This window comes from Muntiacus reevesi, chromosome 17 (genome assembly GCF_963930625.1).
Source record: "Muntiacus reevesi chromosome 17, mMunRee1.1, whole genome shotgun sequence".
Classification (NCBI taxonomy): domain Eukaryota; kingdom Metazoa; phylum Chordata; class Mammalia; order Artiodactyla; family Cervidae; genus Muntiacus; species Muntiacus reevesi.
In genome coordinates, this window is record NC_089265.1 from 56,995,165 (window position 1) to 57,014,375 (window position 19,211).

Genomic DNA, 19,211 nt, shown 5'->3' on the forward strand with positions numbered 1-19,211 from the left:
CTACGCATAAGTGCAAGCAACTGACTACTTCATTATGTCTTCTGAGCATTTACATAATGAAATACATCATTTTACTCTGATTTTATTTTTCTTTCCCCTTTTTGCTACAATTGGAGCATTGTATTGATTTTTAAATTATGTGTCTAGGCAGGTTATATTTTCTCTAAATGTCATCTTAGGATAGCAAAGGAAGCGCTACAAAATATTTGTTTAGAGAGGCGAGATTGAATTGACAGGATTCAAACTCACTGTACACGATTTCCAAGGCCCCTTCAGTTCTGGCCACTAGGACTATCTCAAGACTATCACCCTGTCTTTCTGAAAAGGGAGAGTTATACAGAGAGAAAGAGCTCTCCAGACCCTTTCTCAGGAACAGGAAGACAGATGTCAAAACTGACTATAAATAAAGGTACTTTAGGCGTGAATAATAAGAGTTTATTCCTAAAAGACATTACTGGATTCCCCCTCTCCTTTTTAAAAACTGAATTCCAGATAGAATAACCCAGTTAGGACTGAGTCAAGACGGGACCCGGGTTCCACAGCAGCTTCTCTCTCCTGCCGGGTCTCCTCTCAGCCATCCGCATCCAGGCAAAGAGCAGAAAGCCAAGGGAGAAAAGACACCCCAACAAATAAGTGCTCCTGCTGCCCTGCAAACGTGCAGAATGAGCTCTGGAGCTCGGGAAACAGGGGGCAGAACTGAGTAAGGAGTGAGAGCAGGAGAGGAGTTGCCGGGGACTGGGGTTATATGCTACCTCTACTAACAGAGGGGATAAATGCACAGGCCCTAAAATCAGACTGCTTGGGTTTGAATCCCAGCCCTGCAACTTACTAGCTGCATGACCCTAGGCTGATTATTTAACCTCTCATCTTTTCCATCTACCAAAGGGAAACAGTAACAGTACCTACACTTTCTTAAAGCTGGTGTTACTCACGGTGTCTGTCACACAGTGAGTGCTTCCGTCTCAATGTCAACGGCACCAATTACACTGCAAGAGGAGGCCGGGAGCAGAGACCTGGGTCCCGGCTCCATCTCCCCTGTGGACCACTCTCAACTGGTCCTCAGAGGCCATCAATTCCAACTCCCCCATTTCACAGAGGAGGACGCTGAGGCCCAGAGAGGGGAAGAAATGGACAGAGTTCACACAGCAGGCTAGTGTTAGATTTCCAGTCTAGACTCCTTCTGCAACATTGTGCTGCTTCTTCAACATGCTAAGCGCCAGTCTGTACGTTGTGGATGAGGTTGGTCGTCACAGGGAGGCACCAGGGGTCACTATAGGCAACGACAGAGGGGAAAGTCCTCAGCAAGCCTTATGAAGCCTGTGCCACCTCAAGGGATTCAGGCCGCTACTCAGCACACATGTTTATCATGTGCATTGCACTGTCTTTTCTCACTGCCAAGTAAATTCCCTGAGGTCAAGGGCGTTTCATGTCAGAGTATCCCACACGTGGCTGGTTCTCAGTAAATATTTGTTGAGTGAACGAATGAATGATAGATAGTGTGTCTGAAAAGAGAACTGTGCAGGGTGGGGCCGGTCAGGAGGAAGGAGGTAAAAGAACCCTTTGGTTCTCTAACTAGAGGGAAAGCAAGAGATGGAAGAGAAAAAAGAAATACCTCCCCATATCCACTCCTTCAATCTGTGCTCTGCCAGTCCCCAAGCTGGGCACTGAGAGCCACTGGAATGAACTGGAACTGGCCCTGTCCATGGAACTCAGCAACCAATGGAGGAGGCAGGAGAAAGCTGTCCCGGCTCAGAGGCAGCCATGTGCCTGGCATCCTTCTTTGTGGGGTAGGAGGGCTTCCTGCGGGAGGTGCCATGGCACAAAGGATGGGGACGCAGGCAGAAGAGAGATGGCATGACGGCACTCTCTCCAGAGCAGGGGGCACTGAGACAGCAGCACCGCCTGTGGTGTGCTGAAATGCAGCCCTGAATTTGTCAAGCCATGCCCCCTAGAAGCAGCGACGTCTTCGTGTCTTTTTCTACTTTTCCAATGGAGCAAAAGAGAAAAATTGATGTCAGGTTATCACTCGACAAGATCAGAAGTCCCCTCACACCCAGAGATCACCGGAACACCAGGAGGACGGGCCAGTCCAACCAGAGAGGAAGCGATTTATGAACCCCCAGCCCAGCCCAAATCTGCACTGTGGTCCAAGGCGACAGCGGTGGGCATCGGTCCCAGGCGCCCCGGCGGCCCGGCCTCTCCGCCGCCGGCGCGGGGTGCACAGCGTCCCCGGGCTCCAGGCGCCCGGCGGGCCGCTCCCCCGCCGCCGGTGTCCCTTGCCTCCGCGCGCATCCTCCGCTCCGCTGCCCCGCTCCCGGCTGCCGCCGCGCCCGCGCTCCCCGGGGCCCGAAAAGCTGGCATCCGTTGTTCCCATAACAAACTCAATTGTTCTCAGCAGGGCCCCGACAAATAAAGTCATTCATTACGGGCCTCTCCCGGCCGCCGGGGGCTGCGCGGCAATCAGCGGGCCGCCCGCCGCCCCCTCGCGGGCCGAGACACGCGCCAGCGCCGGTACCTGCCGGGGCCCGGCCCGCGGCGCCGCGGCCGCCACGCTGGGCCCGCGGCCCCGCCGAGGCCGCGCCGGCTGGGGGCGCGCCGGCCGCCTATTAGTTTTATCTCCGCACGTCAATTGACTTATACTGATTGGCTTCCTGCCGCCAAATGTCAATTAAATTGCAAATGCTCGGCGGAGGCCGGGCGGGCCTCCTGGCCGAGGGCGCCGCGCGCTCCCTTCTTTTTTGCTCCGAGTTCCGACGGCGGCTGCGTGTCTTTCTCCGGCCGCCCGGCGCAGGCAGACACCATCCCCTCCTGCAAGGCGTCCTCCCTCCGTTCTGGGCCGACCTGGCGCCCCGAGACCCGGCGGAGGAGGCGCGTCTGGCCTCTCTCCTCCTCCCCCAGGCCCTCGGCCTCTTGTAGGGGATTGATTTCGCGGAGTGGCACGGAATATTCATCAAAGATCCTGGCACATGACACCTGGTGCGACCTTGGGCAGATCCCGTCCGCTCCGCTCGGGCCTGGCTTTCTTCGCCAGCCAAGGGGGCTTGAAGGAGAAGGCGGCCGGGGTCCCTGAGTCCGGGTGTGCGGAGGTCAGCAGAAGCACGAGCATTCACTCGCGCCGACTCTGGGCCGAGCCAGGCACGGGCACAGGGCGATCTCAACAGCCCTCCTAAGTAGGTATAATTATCCCTCTTTTACAGGCAAGAGGATTGAGGCTTAGGGAAGAGGTTACAGGTTAGGGAAGAGGCCGACTGGGTTTCAGAATGGGCAGCCAGACTTCAGAAACTTGTGGCTTCGCAATTGTGCGCTGTCTTCACGGGGAAGGTACCGTGAAGAAATGAGAAAGGGACAAGGCGCACGCCTAGACCTGGGAACCCGCCACTGCCAAGAACAGTTCTCCTTGCCAGTTGTTGTACATCCATATTAAATTCTTACAATAATTGTATGACCTAGGGGTTAGAGTCCCCATTTTACAGATGGATAAACTGACCCTCGGAGAAATTAAGGAATTTGTCCAAGGTCACTTGGGATGAACGACACGTGCATAACAGCTACACTCATACCTACATGGAGCTTGACGCTTTAAAAGCACCTTCTCACACAACACTCCTCCTGAGCTGACACAAGACTTTGAGGAAGGAATTCTGCTCTCTCTTTGCCGAGAAGACAGGCATGGCTTGCTCAGGATCACCAACACTCAAAGCCAAGGCCTTACAATTCCCAATCCTGTGCTCCCAGCCCTTCCTCCAGGAGAGCTGGAGCAGAAGTGACTCAAGCACAGGCCTGGCTCCTCCCCCCTCCCCACTCTGTGGGAAGGTAGAGAGGGGTACACAGTCATAACTGGAGTCAGGCTGGAAAATGCTCAGGCTGGTGGGAAGAGCCGGAAAGGGGGGCTCCCAGGAAAAATGGCATTTTCTGGAAGGACCAAACGTTAGGCCCTCAGAGAGATGTGGCGGGTTCTCCTCCACTGTCTCCCATGACCCCGCTCCCCACCTTCCTCCTTGGCTGTTTCTGTCTGCCTCCTACAAGCTCTGCCTTGGGAGCGAGTATGCAGGCTCTTAACTGATAAAATGTGCCAGCGTTTAAAAGATACAAACCTGACCAATCGTTCTTTTCAGAAAAGAGATGTTAGCGGAACAAAAGTACCATTCAAAAGTGCTGGATGGCATTTGTGTCTCAGACAGAAAGGAAACGAAGAGAGAGAAGATGGAGGAGGAGGGAGGGGGAGCGGCAGGCAGGAGGGAGGAGGCAAGATCTGGAGATGGAAGGGTTATCCGGCTCTTCGCATCCAAGTGGAAGATCCAGAGGGCAGGGGTCTGACTGAGATCACACAGCAAGATAGTGGCGAACTGCAGCCAGAAACCCAGGCCTCTCTACCCTGTAACCTGTTCATCCTGCCACTGCAAGCTGTCCTCAGCTACAACTCAAATTGTTCACTTCGGAGACAAAGCAGAGCAAAAAGTCTGCCAATGTAAATTCTGGTGCATATATCTTTTTCTGCTGATCCTGGCCTGAATAATCCTATCATTAGGCTTAGCAATATAAATGAAATAATCATTTGAAAAAGAGAGAAAGATGGGAATTCCCTGGCAGTCCAGTGGTTAGGACTCAGGGCTTTCACTGCGGTGGCCTGGGTTCCATTCCTGCTTGGGGAACTAAGATCCCACAAGCTGCAAGGTGTGGCAAAAAAAAAAAAAAAAAAAAAAGAGAGAGAGAGAGAGATTGAGAGAAAAACAAAAGAGCTAGGAATTTAGAAAGTTCTCAACACGGTCTCTTTTGAGGAATCTGGATTCAGGGTTAAAACTCTTCTCTGATGATAAAAATAATGGGAACTGCTATTGTTAAAATTTGCCATGTGCCAGAGCTGATCAAAATACCATAGGTAACATTTTTTTGTTACCAGGAAATGCAGGAATTATTATCCCCTTTTAACAGATGAGGAAACTGAAGCTCATAGACATCCAGGCCCTCATCAAAGCCTGCAGGCTACTGAGTGGCAGGGCTGGGCCCGAGCTCCGGTCCACCCACGGTCCTACTCTGCTGCGGCGTCAGGGTCACATGTGGTCTGCCAGCGGCACTGGAAGCTGACCAGCTTGAAGATGTCACAAGGAACTGTGCACAGCAGTGTCAGGAGAAGCGTGAGGAAAGACTGCACCTCTGAGTGAGGAAGCAGGCTCTGTGCAGAGGCCCCCCTGCGCTCAGCCTGGTAGGGTGAAACCAAAGGTGGGCTCGAATTCCCCTGCTGGAGAGAACTAAGGACATGCCCCCTGATGCCATCCTGAGTGACACTCTGGGAGAGGCAGAGCGGGGTGGCAGGTCAGGCTACTCTGGAGCCAGCTACCCAGGGGCCAGTCCCAGTAATGCCTCTGGGGAGCTGTGTGACCTTGGGCGATTTCCTGCATCTCTCTGAAGCTCTATAAAATGGGGGTGATAAAAGTTTCACCTGGCACAGTGGCAGTGAGTATCAAACGCATTACCAGTTTAAAATACAAATGGCAGGGACTCCCCTGGTGTTCTAGTGGTTAAGACTCTGTGCTTCCAATGCAGGGGGTGGAGGTTCAGTTCCTGGTGGGGGAACTAAGATCCCACATGCCATGTGGCCAAATAAATAAATAAATAAAAGGAATATATATGGCAAACCCGAAATAAGAACTAGCCGTTCGAGCCACAGTTTCCATTTGAGGCTGTGATCTATGTATACCTGGGGCATGTGCTCAGGTAAGGCAGGCAGAACAAGGGCCCTAGACACCAGCATGCAGAGCTGCGCATATTTGTGTGTGCACGCACACATGCATGTGTGTTTAAGTCACGGGAGAGCTCCCTCCCCATTCGAATGGTTGTCATGAGGTCCTTTGTATGAACGAGGCAGCAGCACTGGAGGATCATCGAGGCCTTGGAGTCAGGCAGGGGTAAAAGGAAGAAGTCTGATGTGCGGGGCTCTGGGTTCTCCCCAGCAGCCTGCAACCCCTGACGATGGGCTCCAGGCTTCTATGAGCCGCAGAGGCCCTATTCACCACGCATTTGTTACCAAGAACCAGCGCTGTGCTGGGCACCAGGGCCATAACGGTGACCGCTACACCACTCCCGTGCCCACAGGGCTCACGGTCTCACAGGGAAGACAGATGAGTGACAAATGTGATCTTTCTGTCAACAGGCAGGTTCTGTGTGCTGCAGATGGGGCCAGGGGAGCTGACAGTTAGGAGTAAGCCCTGGGGAAGCCTTCACTTTCAGGAAGTGACATGAGCTGGATCCTGAAGTTGTGGGTCCTCAGCTGGGTAAATGGGGGGTGGGGGAGGGGGGTTTCCAGGTGGTGGGAACAGCGTTACCACCAAAGGTGTCCTTCACGGAGCACACATCACGCATCCGGGTCCTCCCAGGCACCTGGCGCGCATCACCTCATCCAGTCCACATAACCACCCAATCATGGGCACAGTGGGTGCCCTTGCTTTTCAAAGAGGGAAACTGAAGTTCAAGAAGCTGCCCAAAGTCACACAAGTAGAAACTGGTGGAGTCAGCATCAGGACCCTGGTTGCCTGGCTCTACCACCCACGCATGTGACCCTTAGGCTGCAAGCAGGAAAGAAGAAGTGGTATTCAAGGGATGGAAACAGGTGTGGTACGACTGGGGTGAGCAAGAAAAAAAGAGGGTGGAGAGGGACAAGGCTCATGAGATGGGCATGGATCTGACCACAGAAGGTCTAGCAGCCTTGTTACGAAGTTTGGATGATTTCTGAGAACAGTGGGCAGATCTGAAGAGTAAAAACTCTTCAGGCGAGTCACTGATCACAACTGTATTTCAGAACTGCCCCTGGGGTTGCTATTCAGGAGGTGGGCTGTTTGGAGAAGTCAGTGATATTGGAGGTGGGGACCCGCTAGGAGGCTACAGCAATAATCCAAAGGAAAGGAGACGGTACTTTGACCAAGGTAATGGCAGTGAGAACTGAGAGAAATCAGCAGTTTCATGAGACAGTTAGGCCAGAGATGCAGTGACATTGAGAAAACACCTACTGTTAAGGATTGGTTTGTGGTCACAGGCAGAGGTGCAAACTTTCTGAGTAGTGAGGATGGTAGAAGGCCTGCTTCTGGCTAGCTTAAGTTGCCAAGAAAAATAATAAATAGCAACCCCTCCCTCTCCTACAGCACCAAAAAAATGTCAAAGCATTTTCCAATTGGCTATTTTATCTAACAGCTGTGAGGGAAATGTTACTATTATCCCCACAGACAGGAGGTGAGCTGCCGAAGATCACACAGCCAATGGAGAGCTATCCTGAATCCAGGTCCAGCTCTGATGCTTTCTCTGGCACACCACCAAATGTCAGAGCCCCAAAGATCCCTCGGCTCACCTGTCAAAATCTCATTTTAACACAAGGAAAGCAAGACGAGAGAGAAGTGACTTGCCCAAGGTCACACAGCCAGCAAGTAAAGGCTTAGAACCGAGGACTGGGCTCCCAAAAAAGGTTTGCATCAAGACATCTCCACCACGGAGGTGAGGAAGGACAAGACTGACCCCCAACAGCGATGTCCCAGCCTCCCCCTTCCCTGAGCAAATGCTGGCAGGTAAGTGAAACTCAGACAAGTGGTCCATCTGCCTAGGCACTGCTGCCCTCCACCGAGTTACAAGCATGCCAAGCTCACAGATGGTCATTACACACTGCCCTGGCACCCCTCTTGTCCCTAAGCCTAGACAGCAACTAAGCTGTCTTGGGTCGATGGTGCCACCTGCTGGCTGGCACTGGGAAGTGTCTGACCCCCTTGTTGCTTTTCATCTTGCTCTTTTCTAGGCTCCTCTCATAGGAAACATCTCACTACAAGCATATCCCTTCTGGCATTTTCCAATTCTTCCTAAGTGACTTTGGGAAATTCTCTTTTTCTCCCTCACCTCCATTTTAGTCCGTTAGCCCAAGGAAGGAGTAATGAAAATGATAAACTCATGCCAATGAAAACTGGAAATTTCAAAGTGAAATCACACACACACACACACCACTGCCATTCTGCAGAAACTCAGGAGCCCCAGTGGAATGAAAAAAGGCTCCCTTTTTTTCAATTGTCTTTCATACCTGCTCTTCCTCAAAGGCTAGGAGGCAAGATAAATACCAAATTTATTTCTTTATTTCATGTTATTTTGTTTCATTCCTAATCAACATTATTTGCTGTGGTTTTCCCACCAAAACTATGCCTAGGGTCTGCCCTGAATGGAGGGCAGAGCTCAGATGGGATGGGGAGATGCGGCTAGATCCCCAAACATCCACTTCCCGGGCCCTTGGACAGCACTAGGTAACTGCTATTGGCCCTGAAGGAAGCCTGCTGGGCAGAGATCAGACCTCAAACCCTACAGGTAATCCGCTGGAAGTGAAAGCCTCCGCCGCTGTGCCTTTCCGTGGAAGTTCAAGGTCGGGACAGGACCCAGATGCCCTGCACACCCCCATCTGCTACAGGACAATTTCCAAAGCCCAGCAAGTCTCGTCACTCCATCCCCCAGCTCAGACGCCTGCCACCATGGTTCCCACTGCATTCAGGAAAAAAAGAACAGGGGAAACTGACGGCACCTTTCTTTTAATAAAAACCACTTAACTGTCCTCCCTCTCTGTACAGATGATAAATAAACTCAGAGTCTGCAGCAGCCTGAAGCAGATTCTCAAAGTCCAGGCCAGGGACCCCTTCAGTGATCCCCAAGACCCTTTCAAAGGATTTGTGAGTTCAAAGCTATTTCCATAAAAATACAAAGTTGTTATCGACCTTCCTCACTCTGATGCTTTTACAGAGACTCTAGGATGTGTGATACCACAACAGATTGGATACAGAAGCAGCTATGAGAATCCAGCTGTCTTCTATTAAGCCAGATACTAAAGAGATTTGCAAAATCATAAAGCAGTGTCGTTTTAAATGTTTTGGTTTGGGAAATATAGTTCTTTCTTATTTCAAACAACATGGTTTTATGTTACTTGTTTATTACTGCCATTTTTAATGAATTAATAAATATTTTCAAACTTTGTCCATTTTAATTAACCCACAAAAATTCGAAAGCTCTTTGGGGTCCTTGAACGTCTTTAAGAGTTGAAAAAGTTTCCAAGACTGAAAGTTTGAGAACCAGTTGTCTGAAATAAGGCCAAGAAGACTCGAGATGGGACCAGAAGCCCAGAATATTGGTACCAAAGAGAACCTTGATCCCATGTTTTAGATGAGGAAACTGAGGCGCAAAGAGAGACGGGGATTTCCCAAAGTCACCAGCAAGTCGGCCACAGAATGAGGACGGAACGCAGAGCTCCAAGCTGCCCCCTCCAGGGTCCCTCCCTGTCTCACGAGCCTCCGGTGGTCGGAGCTCTTTGAAGTCCCGAACTGCAGATCGGGCAGTTTGCAAGGATTAACCATATCCCGAAGGCAGAGAGCAGCCTCGCAGGGGACCAGGGCATGCGGGGTGGGGAAGAAAGCCAAGTTCACACCACCCGGGACTCCAGACGGCCCCAGCAGGGAGCCTGCCCGCCATGAATGAGACCATCTCCTCTACTGTCCCCGCACCTGCCGACCCACACTTCTGCTTCTGGGGGACCCCAGGGCTGACTCACACGGTGCCCCCCTGCCCTTCGCGGCCCCCAGGGCTCCCCGGGCCACCGGCGCACAGCCCCGTGGGAAACGCTGGTGGGGGGGAGGGGGAGCTTGGGTGAAGCAGGTGTGCAAACAGCAGGGCTTGGGGGAGGGTGTTCAGTGGTGTTGGCTCTCACGAGGGCTCTCACTCACTGAATCAAAGTGAAACTCGGGGATCCAGGGGCCAGGAGGAACTGAAACCCGACCCCTACACCCAAGGGACCGACCCCAGGCACCAGGGAAAGGCCCAAGGAGCCCCTCTAACTGACCACCTGGCCTCAAGTCCCCTGCTTCACCAAGGAAGCCTCAGACCCTCGTCTGCCGGGGGCTCAGCTGAGGTGCCAACGACGGCAAGGCCGGAAGGACAGGAAAGTGGCCAGCCAGGCTGGGAGAGGGGTCCTTAGCATCACTGCCACCAAGCGCCTCCCCGTGCCTGGCCTCCCCTATCTGGCCGATGTGGACTGAATGACCCCAGTCTCACTGTTGCTCTGAGCTGCCGAGGGGGTGGACCTTCTTGGCCCTGGCCTCCTGCCTCTCCCACCTCACCCACCTCTGGCTGAGAGGTGGCCAGTCTCCTGACCACATGTGCATGCGCATATACACACACATGCACACGCACACACACACACATGCACGCGCGCACACACATGCACACACACATGCACGTGCACATACACACATGCACACGCACATACACACATGCACACGCACACACACACATGCACGCGCGCACACACATGCACACACACATGCACACGCACATACACACATGCACACGCACATACACACATGCACATGCATACACACATGCACACGCGCACACATGCACACGCGCGCACACATGCACACACACAATGCACATGCGCGCACACATGCACACACGTACACACATGCACACGCACATGCACACACATGCATACATGCACACACGCACACACATGCACACGCACATGCACACACACATGCACACACACATGCACACGCGCACACACATGCACACGCACATGCACACGCGCGCGCACACATGCACACGCACACACATACACACACATGCACAGCCCCACCCAGCGTGGCCAGTGCCCTGCCTCCCACAGCCTTCAGCTGCCACAGACTGGACTTCTGCTGCAGACTTGTTCCGCAGAATCGAAAATAGGACTCCAGAAGCTCAAAGGCAATCAGGTAGAGAAAAACCGAGCGCAAATATTGTGAGCAAGGTGAGTAGGGAGCAGTCTGAGGACCCCAGGCTCAGGGGCCCCCGACCATTGCTGCCGTGTAGAAAAGCCTGCCCAGTGTTGCCAGACCTGCTTTTTTCTTTCCCAAGAAAAGCCAACACCCTATGGGAAATATCCTTGTTTTTAAATGTCAGTAACTAACTCAAAATCATTTTAAATACAGGACAAGCCAAGTAAAGCATGACCAGCAGGCTGGCAGTTGTGTTCAAAGTGATGCTCTCTGAGCAAACATGTTGGTCCAGGCCCCTGGCCAGACAAAAAGGGCACTCAGGGAGGGCCCCCTGCATGGGCAGCGTGAGGGTAAATGAAGGGGACGCCTTGTGGAGGGCAAGGAGGGGACCTGCCCCGCTGAAGCCCCAGAGAGACCAAGGCAGAGTGGTGGCCATTTCCTTCCCTCCCTGCAGAGTCTGTCTGGTCTCCAAGGTGGCATGCTGGTCTGGATGAATCCAAGGGCTTCAGCCAGTGGTGAGGCACCAATGACCCACTGAAAAATCCCCCAGGGACTAGACTGACTCTGGAAACCAGGCCAGTCAACAGGCCAGCCTTGAGGACACCATACCAGGCGGAGGTATGGTACGAGGACACCACACCAGGCCTTGCATGGACAACGGCCCAGAGACAGAAGGGCTCAGAGAAGGTGCGGGACAGCAACACCAAAGGGATGGGGAAGAGGAACAGGAGGCCAGGGAGGGAAGGTCAGGGCTCGTTGTCAAGAGTTGAGGTCCAGGAGTGATGGGCTAATGGGGTCAGGTCAGGGCTGCTGATGGCTTTCAACGGTGGGGGCAACTAATGGGCTGAGCAGAATGGAGGAAAGGAGAGAAGATGAGAAACTAAGATTTGGCCCATCCAATGGCAGTAGGGCACCAAGGATGTTCTGAGGAGTCCATTCTGTCCCTCTAGGTTTTCTGAGTTTTCACTGTGTGACCTGCTCAGACCCCTTCTCTTCTTCAAGCCTGTCTTCCCATCTGAATGATGACTACGGTGACACGTCCCAGGGCCTTCCAGCTCTGAGAAGGGCTGGTGAAAAACTAGCTGGTGACCCCAAGCCCGTGGAAGCCCAGCCATCCCAGGCCCAGGTGTTCTGCCTTCTGCCCTCCGTCCTGGAGGTCTCCACTGTCTTATGTATCCAAGGCCTCACTTCATGGAAGACGGAGGCTTAACCCTTTCAGTCTTCCATCAAGGGGGCTAAAGGTCCGGAAGGAAAAGAAAGCAAAGGAAAACGAGTGGCCCTTTCCTTTGCAGCTGACACCTGGGGGCGCTGTTGTTTAGTTTTGGCGCCCAGGGGGAAAGACAGTTACAAACAGGAAGTCGGTGGGGGCAGGTCAGCCAGTTTCAGCTGCCAAATAGAACTGCGGATGGAACCTGCTTGCCCTCAGCCTGTGACCGGCCTCACACGCCCTCAAAGCCCCAGTCTCCCTCAGTGGCCCTTTATTAAATTCTTAACTTCCACCAGACCCTGGAGCTATAAACCCTCTGCTGGAATGATTTCATTTTATCTTCACAATAACGCACAAAACATGGGCCCCCTCTACTTTCCAGATAACAAAATGCAGGCTCAGAGAATTAAGTAACTTGCCAAAGATTTCACCGCATGGAGTCCTCAAACCAGCTGGTCCCTGGCCTGTGAGCCTGGGGCCTGGCCTTAACACCTCGTCTTTTTTATGGGGGGCGGGGGGGGGCTACAGAGATCACCAGTCTCTGGAATGGTGGTGCCACAAGGGTGCCTACCACTCAGGAATCCCGGGGCTTCCCACACATCTCATTCCCTGCTGGGAATCTGAGCAGAGTCTATGCACCTTCTGCTCCAGCCGTCTGCCTTCGGACCCAAGCCCAGGAGCAGCAGACAGTGTCTGAGCGTCAGCGAAGGAGAGGGAGGCCGGGGCCTGCCCTGAGGTCAGAGGGTCCCTGCGGCCCCTCGTGGCCTGTGACTTCTGAAACCCCTACCCTCCCCAGTGTGGCTCCCACGGAGGTCTGAGCTGAGGCTGTTGGCCCTGGAGAAGGAGAGAGAAGAGCTGGTGAGAGAGAGAGAGCTCATACAAGAAAAGGGGGTGAGTGAGTGTGAGGGTGAAAGAGAGAAGAGAGTGAATATGAGAAAAAGAGTGAGAGCTGAAAGGAGACAGAAGGGGACACAGAGGAAGTCCCTTAAACGGACATAAACAGAGGCGGCGCGGCCCAAACAAAAGACAGGCGGAGGCCCCAAGGCAGAGCTGAGCCACCCGCAGAAAGAGGGTGGACGCAGCCATGACAGGAGCCCCCGCTCCCTGCTGCATGCCCCCAAACCTCCCCGCGAGGGTCTTGCTAGACTTGGCATCTTTTCAAGAGGACAGGCCTCTTCCTGTGCCCTCTGTCCCCAGAAGGCAGCCCGGGGCCCAGAAACTCCACCTGCAGTGTACCCCCTACTGCCCCCAAAGAAGCTTCCAGCCCCCACAGCCCACATCAGCGCTGGATTGGCCAGCTTCCTGAGCTAGTGAAAGGGATTCGCACTCCGCTGACCTCGGTGTGTGCGGGGCCTTTCAAACCGGGGGGATGAGGGGAGGGGGAGGTCGAGGGGACCTGAATGGGGGCCCTGGAGACAGCGGAAGGAGGCCCCACCAGAGATCAAAGGCCCAGGAAGGAACAGAGGGTCTGGGGCTGCCCTTTCACCCATGGCCGCTATTCACAGCTCTGCCCGCTCTGCCAAGCCCAGCCCCACCACCACCTCCTCGGGGTCTTCCGGGAAGGGAGGCACTGCCCCGGGCCCTGTCCCCCTCGCCCAGCGGGATTCCTCAGGTCCAGGCCACAGCTTTCCCCACAGATGCCCTCAGGACAGCCCGACCCAGAGATGGAGCTGCCCCTCCGTCTGGGCAGCACCCCAGCCTGACTCTCAGCCATTCACAAGCCTCCTGAGCCCCCGGGGGGGCCCTGTGCCAGGAGGCCAGGCTGGGGCCAGAAACAGGTGATGCGGCCCCGCCCAGCCAAGCCCACATGAGGGCCGACGCAGAGCCAGACAGCGGGAGGGAAAACAAGGAGGCAGAACCAATCTGGAATGCCAGGCAGCCACAGAAGCACTCGCCACCCAGATTGTAACAGGCCTCAAAAGTCACGGAGTTCCAACCAGAATGCTTTCTTTGGCTCTTCTGCCCCCAACCCTGTTCATGCCTCCAATAATGGGGAGCTCGCTACCTTTCCAAGCTGAGGCTTCTGACCTTGGTCCAGCCTGGCTCTTGTCTGAAAGCCGTTCCTTGCACCGAGCCATGATCTGCCTGCCTGTAGCTTCCTTTAGCCAACCCCAGCTCTGCCCTCAGAGGCCCCATGGACCTCTGCTGCCTCAGCCGCAGAACCGTTCATCTGAGATTTGGACACAGTGGCCACGTCCCCAAGGCTGGTCTTGGAGGCAAATGCCCCAGGAAGAGTCCTAGAATTTCTAGGCTAAAAGGGCACTTGGCAATCCCCTGGTCTAATAGTATTCTAACTTATTTGTTTTTGCTAAAGAATGTTTTGCTCAAATTGAGCTTTCCATGGAAGACAAAAATAACCTACAGAAACATTCCTGGTTGAGGAGACTAGACTCCCCCCCTCCTCCACCACCACCATCCTCACTAATTGTGAACCCTCTACAGGCACATGACCAATCCATTCCACCGAGGGCTGCTTACTGACCACCTACTACATGCCAAGCAGGGTGTCCCTGCTGGCTCGGTGGTGCAGAATCCACCTGCCAATGCAGGAGACATGGGTTCAGTCCCTGGGTCGGGAAGATCCTCTGGAGAAGGAAATGGCAACCCACTGGGAAATTCCATGGACAGAGGAGCCTGGCGGGCCACAGTCCCTGGGATCGCAGAGTGGACATGGCTTTGTTGCAACTAAACAACAATGCGCCAAGCACTTGTATTCAAGCCACATCATTCAGTACAGAAGCCACTGAAATGTGACTGAGTGCAACTGAGGAAATACATTTTCATTTTACTTGATTTTAATTCATTTAAGTTTGAAAACAGCCATGCACAACATTTTTCCCTTCATAAAGTGCCACTTCCTACGAGAACCCTTCCCAGACCCTCTGGGTCAATGTCAGCCCTTCCCTGCCCTGCCCTTCTGCTCTGGGGGCGTCCTCCCATCACAGCGTCCCCCCACACACTGCCTGTCACAGGGACTTTAGGTTGCCACTATTGCCCACCAGCCTGCCAGGTCTAGAGGCCAGGTCCTCTGTAATGGAACTCTCCCATCACCCACCCCCGCCTTGAACCCTGGGCAGGAGCGCGGAGCCAGGAAATGCCCACAGGGTAAAAGCCAAGTCCAATGGGAGGAGACTGAACCAGTTGAGCAAGCCACTCCGCTGTGTACAGCCTCAGTCACCCATCTGAAAAACGGGATGAGGACCCTCAGCTGTCTTTCTTTCAGCCCGTTATTGCCTCTCTTGCCCCATGGCCCTTCACTCAGTCTGCTGAGAGCTCCTGAGGAAAATGGTGTGATGGCCCGCAGCCTCAATGGGCCAGAACCCAGTTCACCAGCATTTCCCCAGTGACTGATTTCTTACTTTCTCACCACACTCTTGGCAGCATCCAACCTGCTGACCATGCCCTTTTGCTTGAAACGCTCCTCACACCATCCCCAGGCTTGGTCCAGCCCAGGGAGCTGGGGAGTTGAAGCCTCAGGGGCTCTCTCCACTCCTCAGCCCACCCAACCCCCTGGCCATACCAGCTCTGTGGCTTTGCCAACATCATGGAACTCCATGGGGCCTTGGTTTCGTCCCCTGTGAAAAAGGGGTGGCAATCTCCACTTCTTCAATTCCTCCTAAATCCAATCCAATCACAGAGCTATAGGGGGAGGATGGAAAGGACAGTGGGGAGCACCTCACTATACTCCTCCCAAGCAGTTTGCTGATATGAGCAAGGGCGCTTCCAGCCACCTCTCTGCCCAACCACAACCACCCTCAGTGATGCAGGGCAGGGAGTAGGTGGGGGCTCTGCTTGTGGCTTGGTCTCCCAATCTTTCCAATCCTATAAGCTTTCAGGGCCATCAACTCATTCTCCCTTAGCCCCAGACCACAGACGGGGTCACCTCCCAAGTTTTTCTGGGGATCAGGGCTCAATCATAAATTCCCAAACTGAGAATCTGAAAGATCATCAAACCCTGCATCTGATTCTTGATACTCTTACACAGCAGCCCAGCAAAAGGCCACCGAGGCTCTGCTAACACACCTCTGGTGATGGGGCACTCACTACTTCCTGAGGCAGCCCCTTTTTGCCCTAGACCACGCTCATATTTGCAGACTTGTACTCTGAGCTGAAATCTCTTCTGCATCTGCCTCACACTGGCCTTTGAGGCTAAGCAGCAGAGTCTCATTCCTTTTGCCTTCCATGTCAGCCCTCCAAATATTTGAAAGCAACAATCCAACCCTGCTCATTCTCCTTCTCTTGGTACCAAAACATCCTTAGAGCCCTAAGGTGTTCCTCCAAATACCTCTTCATCAGGTCATCCCCATCTGGACACATCCCAATGTGTCACTGTCCCTCTTCAAGGTCAATACTTTGGGTCACAGCCTTCAGGAAGGATCTGCCCAGCACAGAGCAGTGTAGACGAACAACACCCACATCTTGACCACTCTACACCTTCTCAAGCAGCTTGGGAGGCTCGAGTGACCACTCACCAGAGACCGAAAGCCATTAGCGCGCTCAACAAACACAGTGACACAATCTCCCCAATTCAGGACCTGTGTGTTTGATGGTACACATCAAACTCAATTTTTCTTTTTTTCTCTTCGAAACTCTGCCTCTATCCCTCAGCCTCTGAGGGAGCCTCAAATACCCGCCCCTCCACATGATCAAACACAGCAGGCCCCAGCTTGGGCACAACTGCAGTGAGTCCAGGTGACAATGAAGAGATGACAGCACCAAGCCCATAAACCAACAGAGACGGTAGGCCCTCTGCCTCCTCCAGGAGCACGGCCCAGCAAGTCACCAAGGAAAAGACTGCTGACATCTGCTGACATCAGGAGCAGGGGAAGAGGTGAGGCAGGTTCCAAAGGCCGTGGACCATCTCCCATAGCTCGACGCAGAAGCCGTGGGCCCAGCTCCTGCCTGGCCTGGAACACACGGACCACAGGCCGATCCACCGCTGGGCCGACTCAGCTTTCTAGTTAGGGATCGTAAGGACTTAGGCACGTGCGCATACAGAACATACATCCCTTACCGGGAGTTGAGAAGGGAAACTGTACCAAAGAACTGAATAATTGAATCAAGATTTCTGTCACGCTGCTCTCAGGCTCTAGACCCTGGCCTTTTTTTTCTTTCCCCTTTCCTTTCCTGACGGTTTTGCAGACTCCCAGGGGGGTCATTTCTCCTCTCAGACCCAGGAATGTCAGCCCAAGCTGGCAGCCCATCCAGGGAAAGATCAGGGTTAAGTGGGCCAGTGTCCGGGACAGAGGCAGCCAGTTCTGGAGGCCGGGGCAGCATACTGAGGGTTGAGGAAAACCAACAGGGAAGACAGACATCTATTTAATCCCTGGGAGGCCCCTGCACTCCTTCCTTCCAGGCCCTAAGGGCAGAGATGAGATTCCTCACTTCCTCAACCACCGCCTCCCAGCACTAGCTGAAGGCCTGGGAGGGACCCCAGCCGCTAAGCCTACTACGGGAGGGGTGCCCATCTCTCGGTGCCCAGGCCCTTCCTCTCCCCAGGGGTCCCCCAAAAGGGGCCGTTGCTGCAGTGCTCACACCCCCACACCCTGCCTTTGGGCATCACATCTGCCCAGGCACCGGCTTCTTAGAGGCGGCAAAGCACAGGCCGGGAGTTCTGCCAGGCCCGCCTTTCCCTCCAAAGGGTGAAGATGGGAGGAGGCCAGGCAGAAGTCCAGTCCCAGCCGGGCCCCTCGTCCTCTCCCGGGAGGCTTAGCCCCCTCCCCGAGGGTCAGGTGGGGCTGGGCCCGGCGCCTCCAGAGCTCTGCGGATAAGGGGAGCGCAGAGCGGTCGTCTGTGCTCCCGCCCCGACCCAGGGCCTGGAAACAGATCCCTCAGAGCCGGTGCGCCCAGCCCCGACGGCGCGGCGGCGGCGTCTCTTACCTTCGTCTCTCTTGCGCTTGTTGGTGTCGGCGCTGGGGGAGGTGATGCCCAGGATGCCGCTGATGGAGTAGGAGGAGCCCGCCGAGTCCGTGCTCACCGAGGACACCTGCGTCACGGAGCCCGTGGATACTGCGCGGAGGGAGAGGGCGGTCAGGGCCCGGCAGGGGCTGGGGGCGGCTCCGCGGAGCAAGGCCAAAACCAGGGCGCTCCCCCAACGCCGGCTCGGCGGGCCGCGCGGAGAGGGCGGGGGCGTGCTAAGGATGCCGCCCCCAGACGACAGCCACACCTGAAAGGTAAGAGCGCCCCCTCCCAAGAGAACTGACAGCGGTGAGAGGAGCTCAAACCCAGCCTATCCGAGGATGCAGGAAGCAGGGGGATGGAGCAGAGAGGCTGGGGAGCTGGAGCCCACAGCCAGCCAGGGCTGAAAGCAACCTACCATTTAGGCAGGCTCACGGCCTATTTGCACATCCACCCATCCACGCAGACATAAGTATCTGCACACTCACACACAGAGCTAGCAAAGCACCTCAGGAAGACTGTCTCTTTTTAAAATAGCTCCTCACTGTCTTTTCTCCTTCCAGTTTACCTGGATTTTAATATTAAAAGTGAAAGTGAAATTGCTCAGTCGTGTCCAAATCTTTGCGACCCCATGGACTGTAGCCTACCAAAATCCTCCGTCCATGGGGTTTTCCAGGCAAGACTACTGGAGTGGGTTGCCATTTCCTTCTCCAGGGGATCTTCCCGACCCAGGGATCAAATCTGGGTCTCCCGCGTTGTAGGCAGACACTTTACTGTCTGGGCCACCAGGGAAGTCTTATATATATATATTATATGTATATAATATATATATATGAATATACTCTATGTTATATACATTGATATATAATAATGTTAACCTTTTCTGAGAACTTACTCTGTGCCAGGCATTCTTGCATTATCATATTTAATTCTGAGAACAACTTATAAGTTAGGTCACTGGAAAAGTATGGGAACCGAGGCTCAGAGAAGGTAAGTGACTTGCCCAAGGTCACACAGCTAATGAGACGGTGCCGTAACTGGAACCCAAGAACTAAAGTCTGAAGCCCTGTAGTAATCATGAAAAAACAATAATATGCTTCACATGAATAATGTACTTTTCGTTTGATGCTTGCAATAACTGAATGCTATTATTCATTCTCATTTATCAAGTGAGGAACCCGAGCCTCCATTCGGCAGAGTGACTGGCTCAAAGTCATCTCACGGATAAGCAGTAGCACCAGGGCTCAGCCTTGGGTCGTCTGGCTTAAAGTCTAGATTTCTTCTGCCCCAAAACGTGTGTTGATGACTTACTGTGACTGAGGGATTAATATCTAAGTTCCTAAGAA

General features: G+C 53.9%; 1 protein-coding gene across 1 annotated transcript in view; it reads right to left on the minus strand.

The window, feature by feature from the left end:
* Positions 1-19,211, minus strand: part of PAX5 (paired box 5) — a 169,143-nt gene that overhangs the window by 128,430 nt on the left and 21,502 nt on the right. Inside the window, exon 5 of the mRNA XM_065908119.1 lies at positions 17,848-17,976. Within this exon, the coding sequence (XP_065764191.1) occupies positions 17,848-17,976 (129 nt within the window). The remainder of the gene's footprint in view (positions 1-17,847; positions 17,977-19,211) is intronic.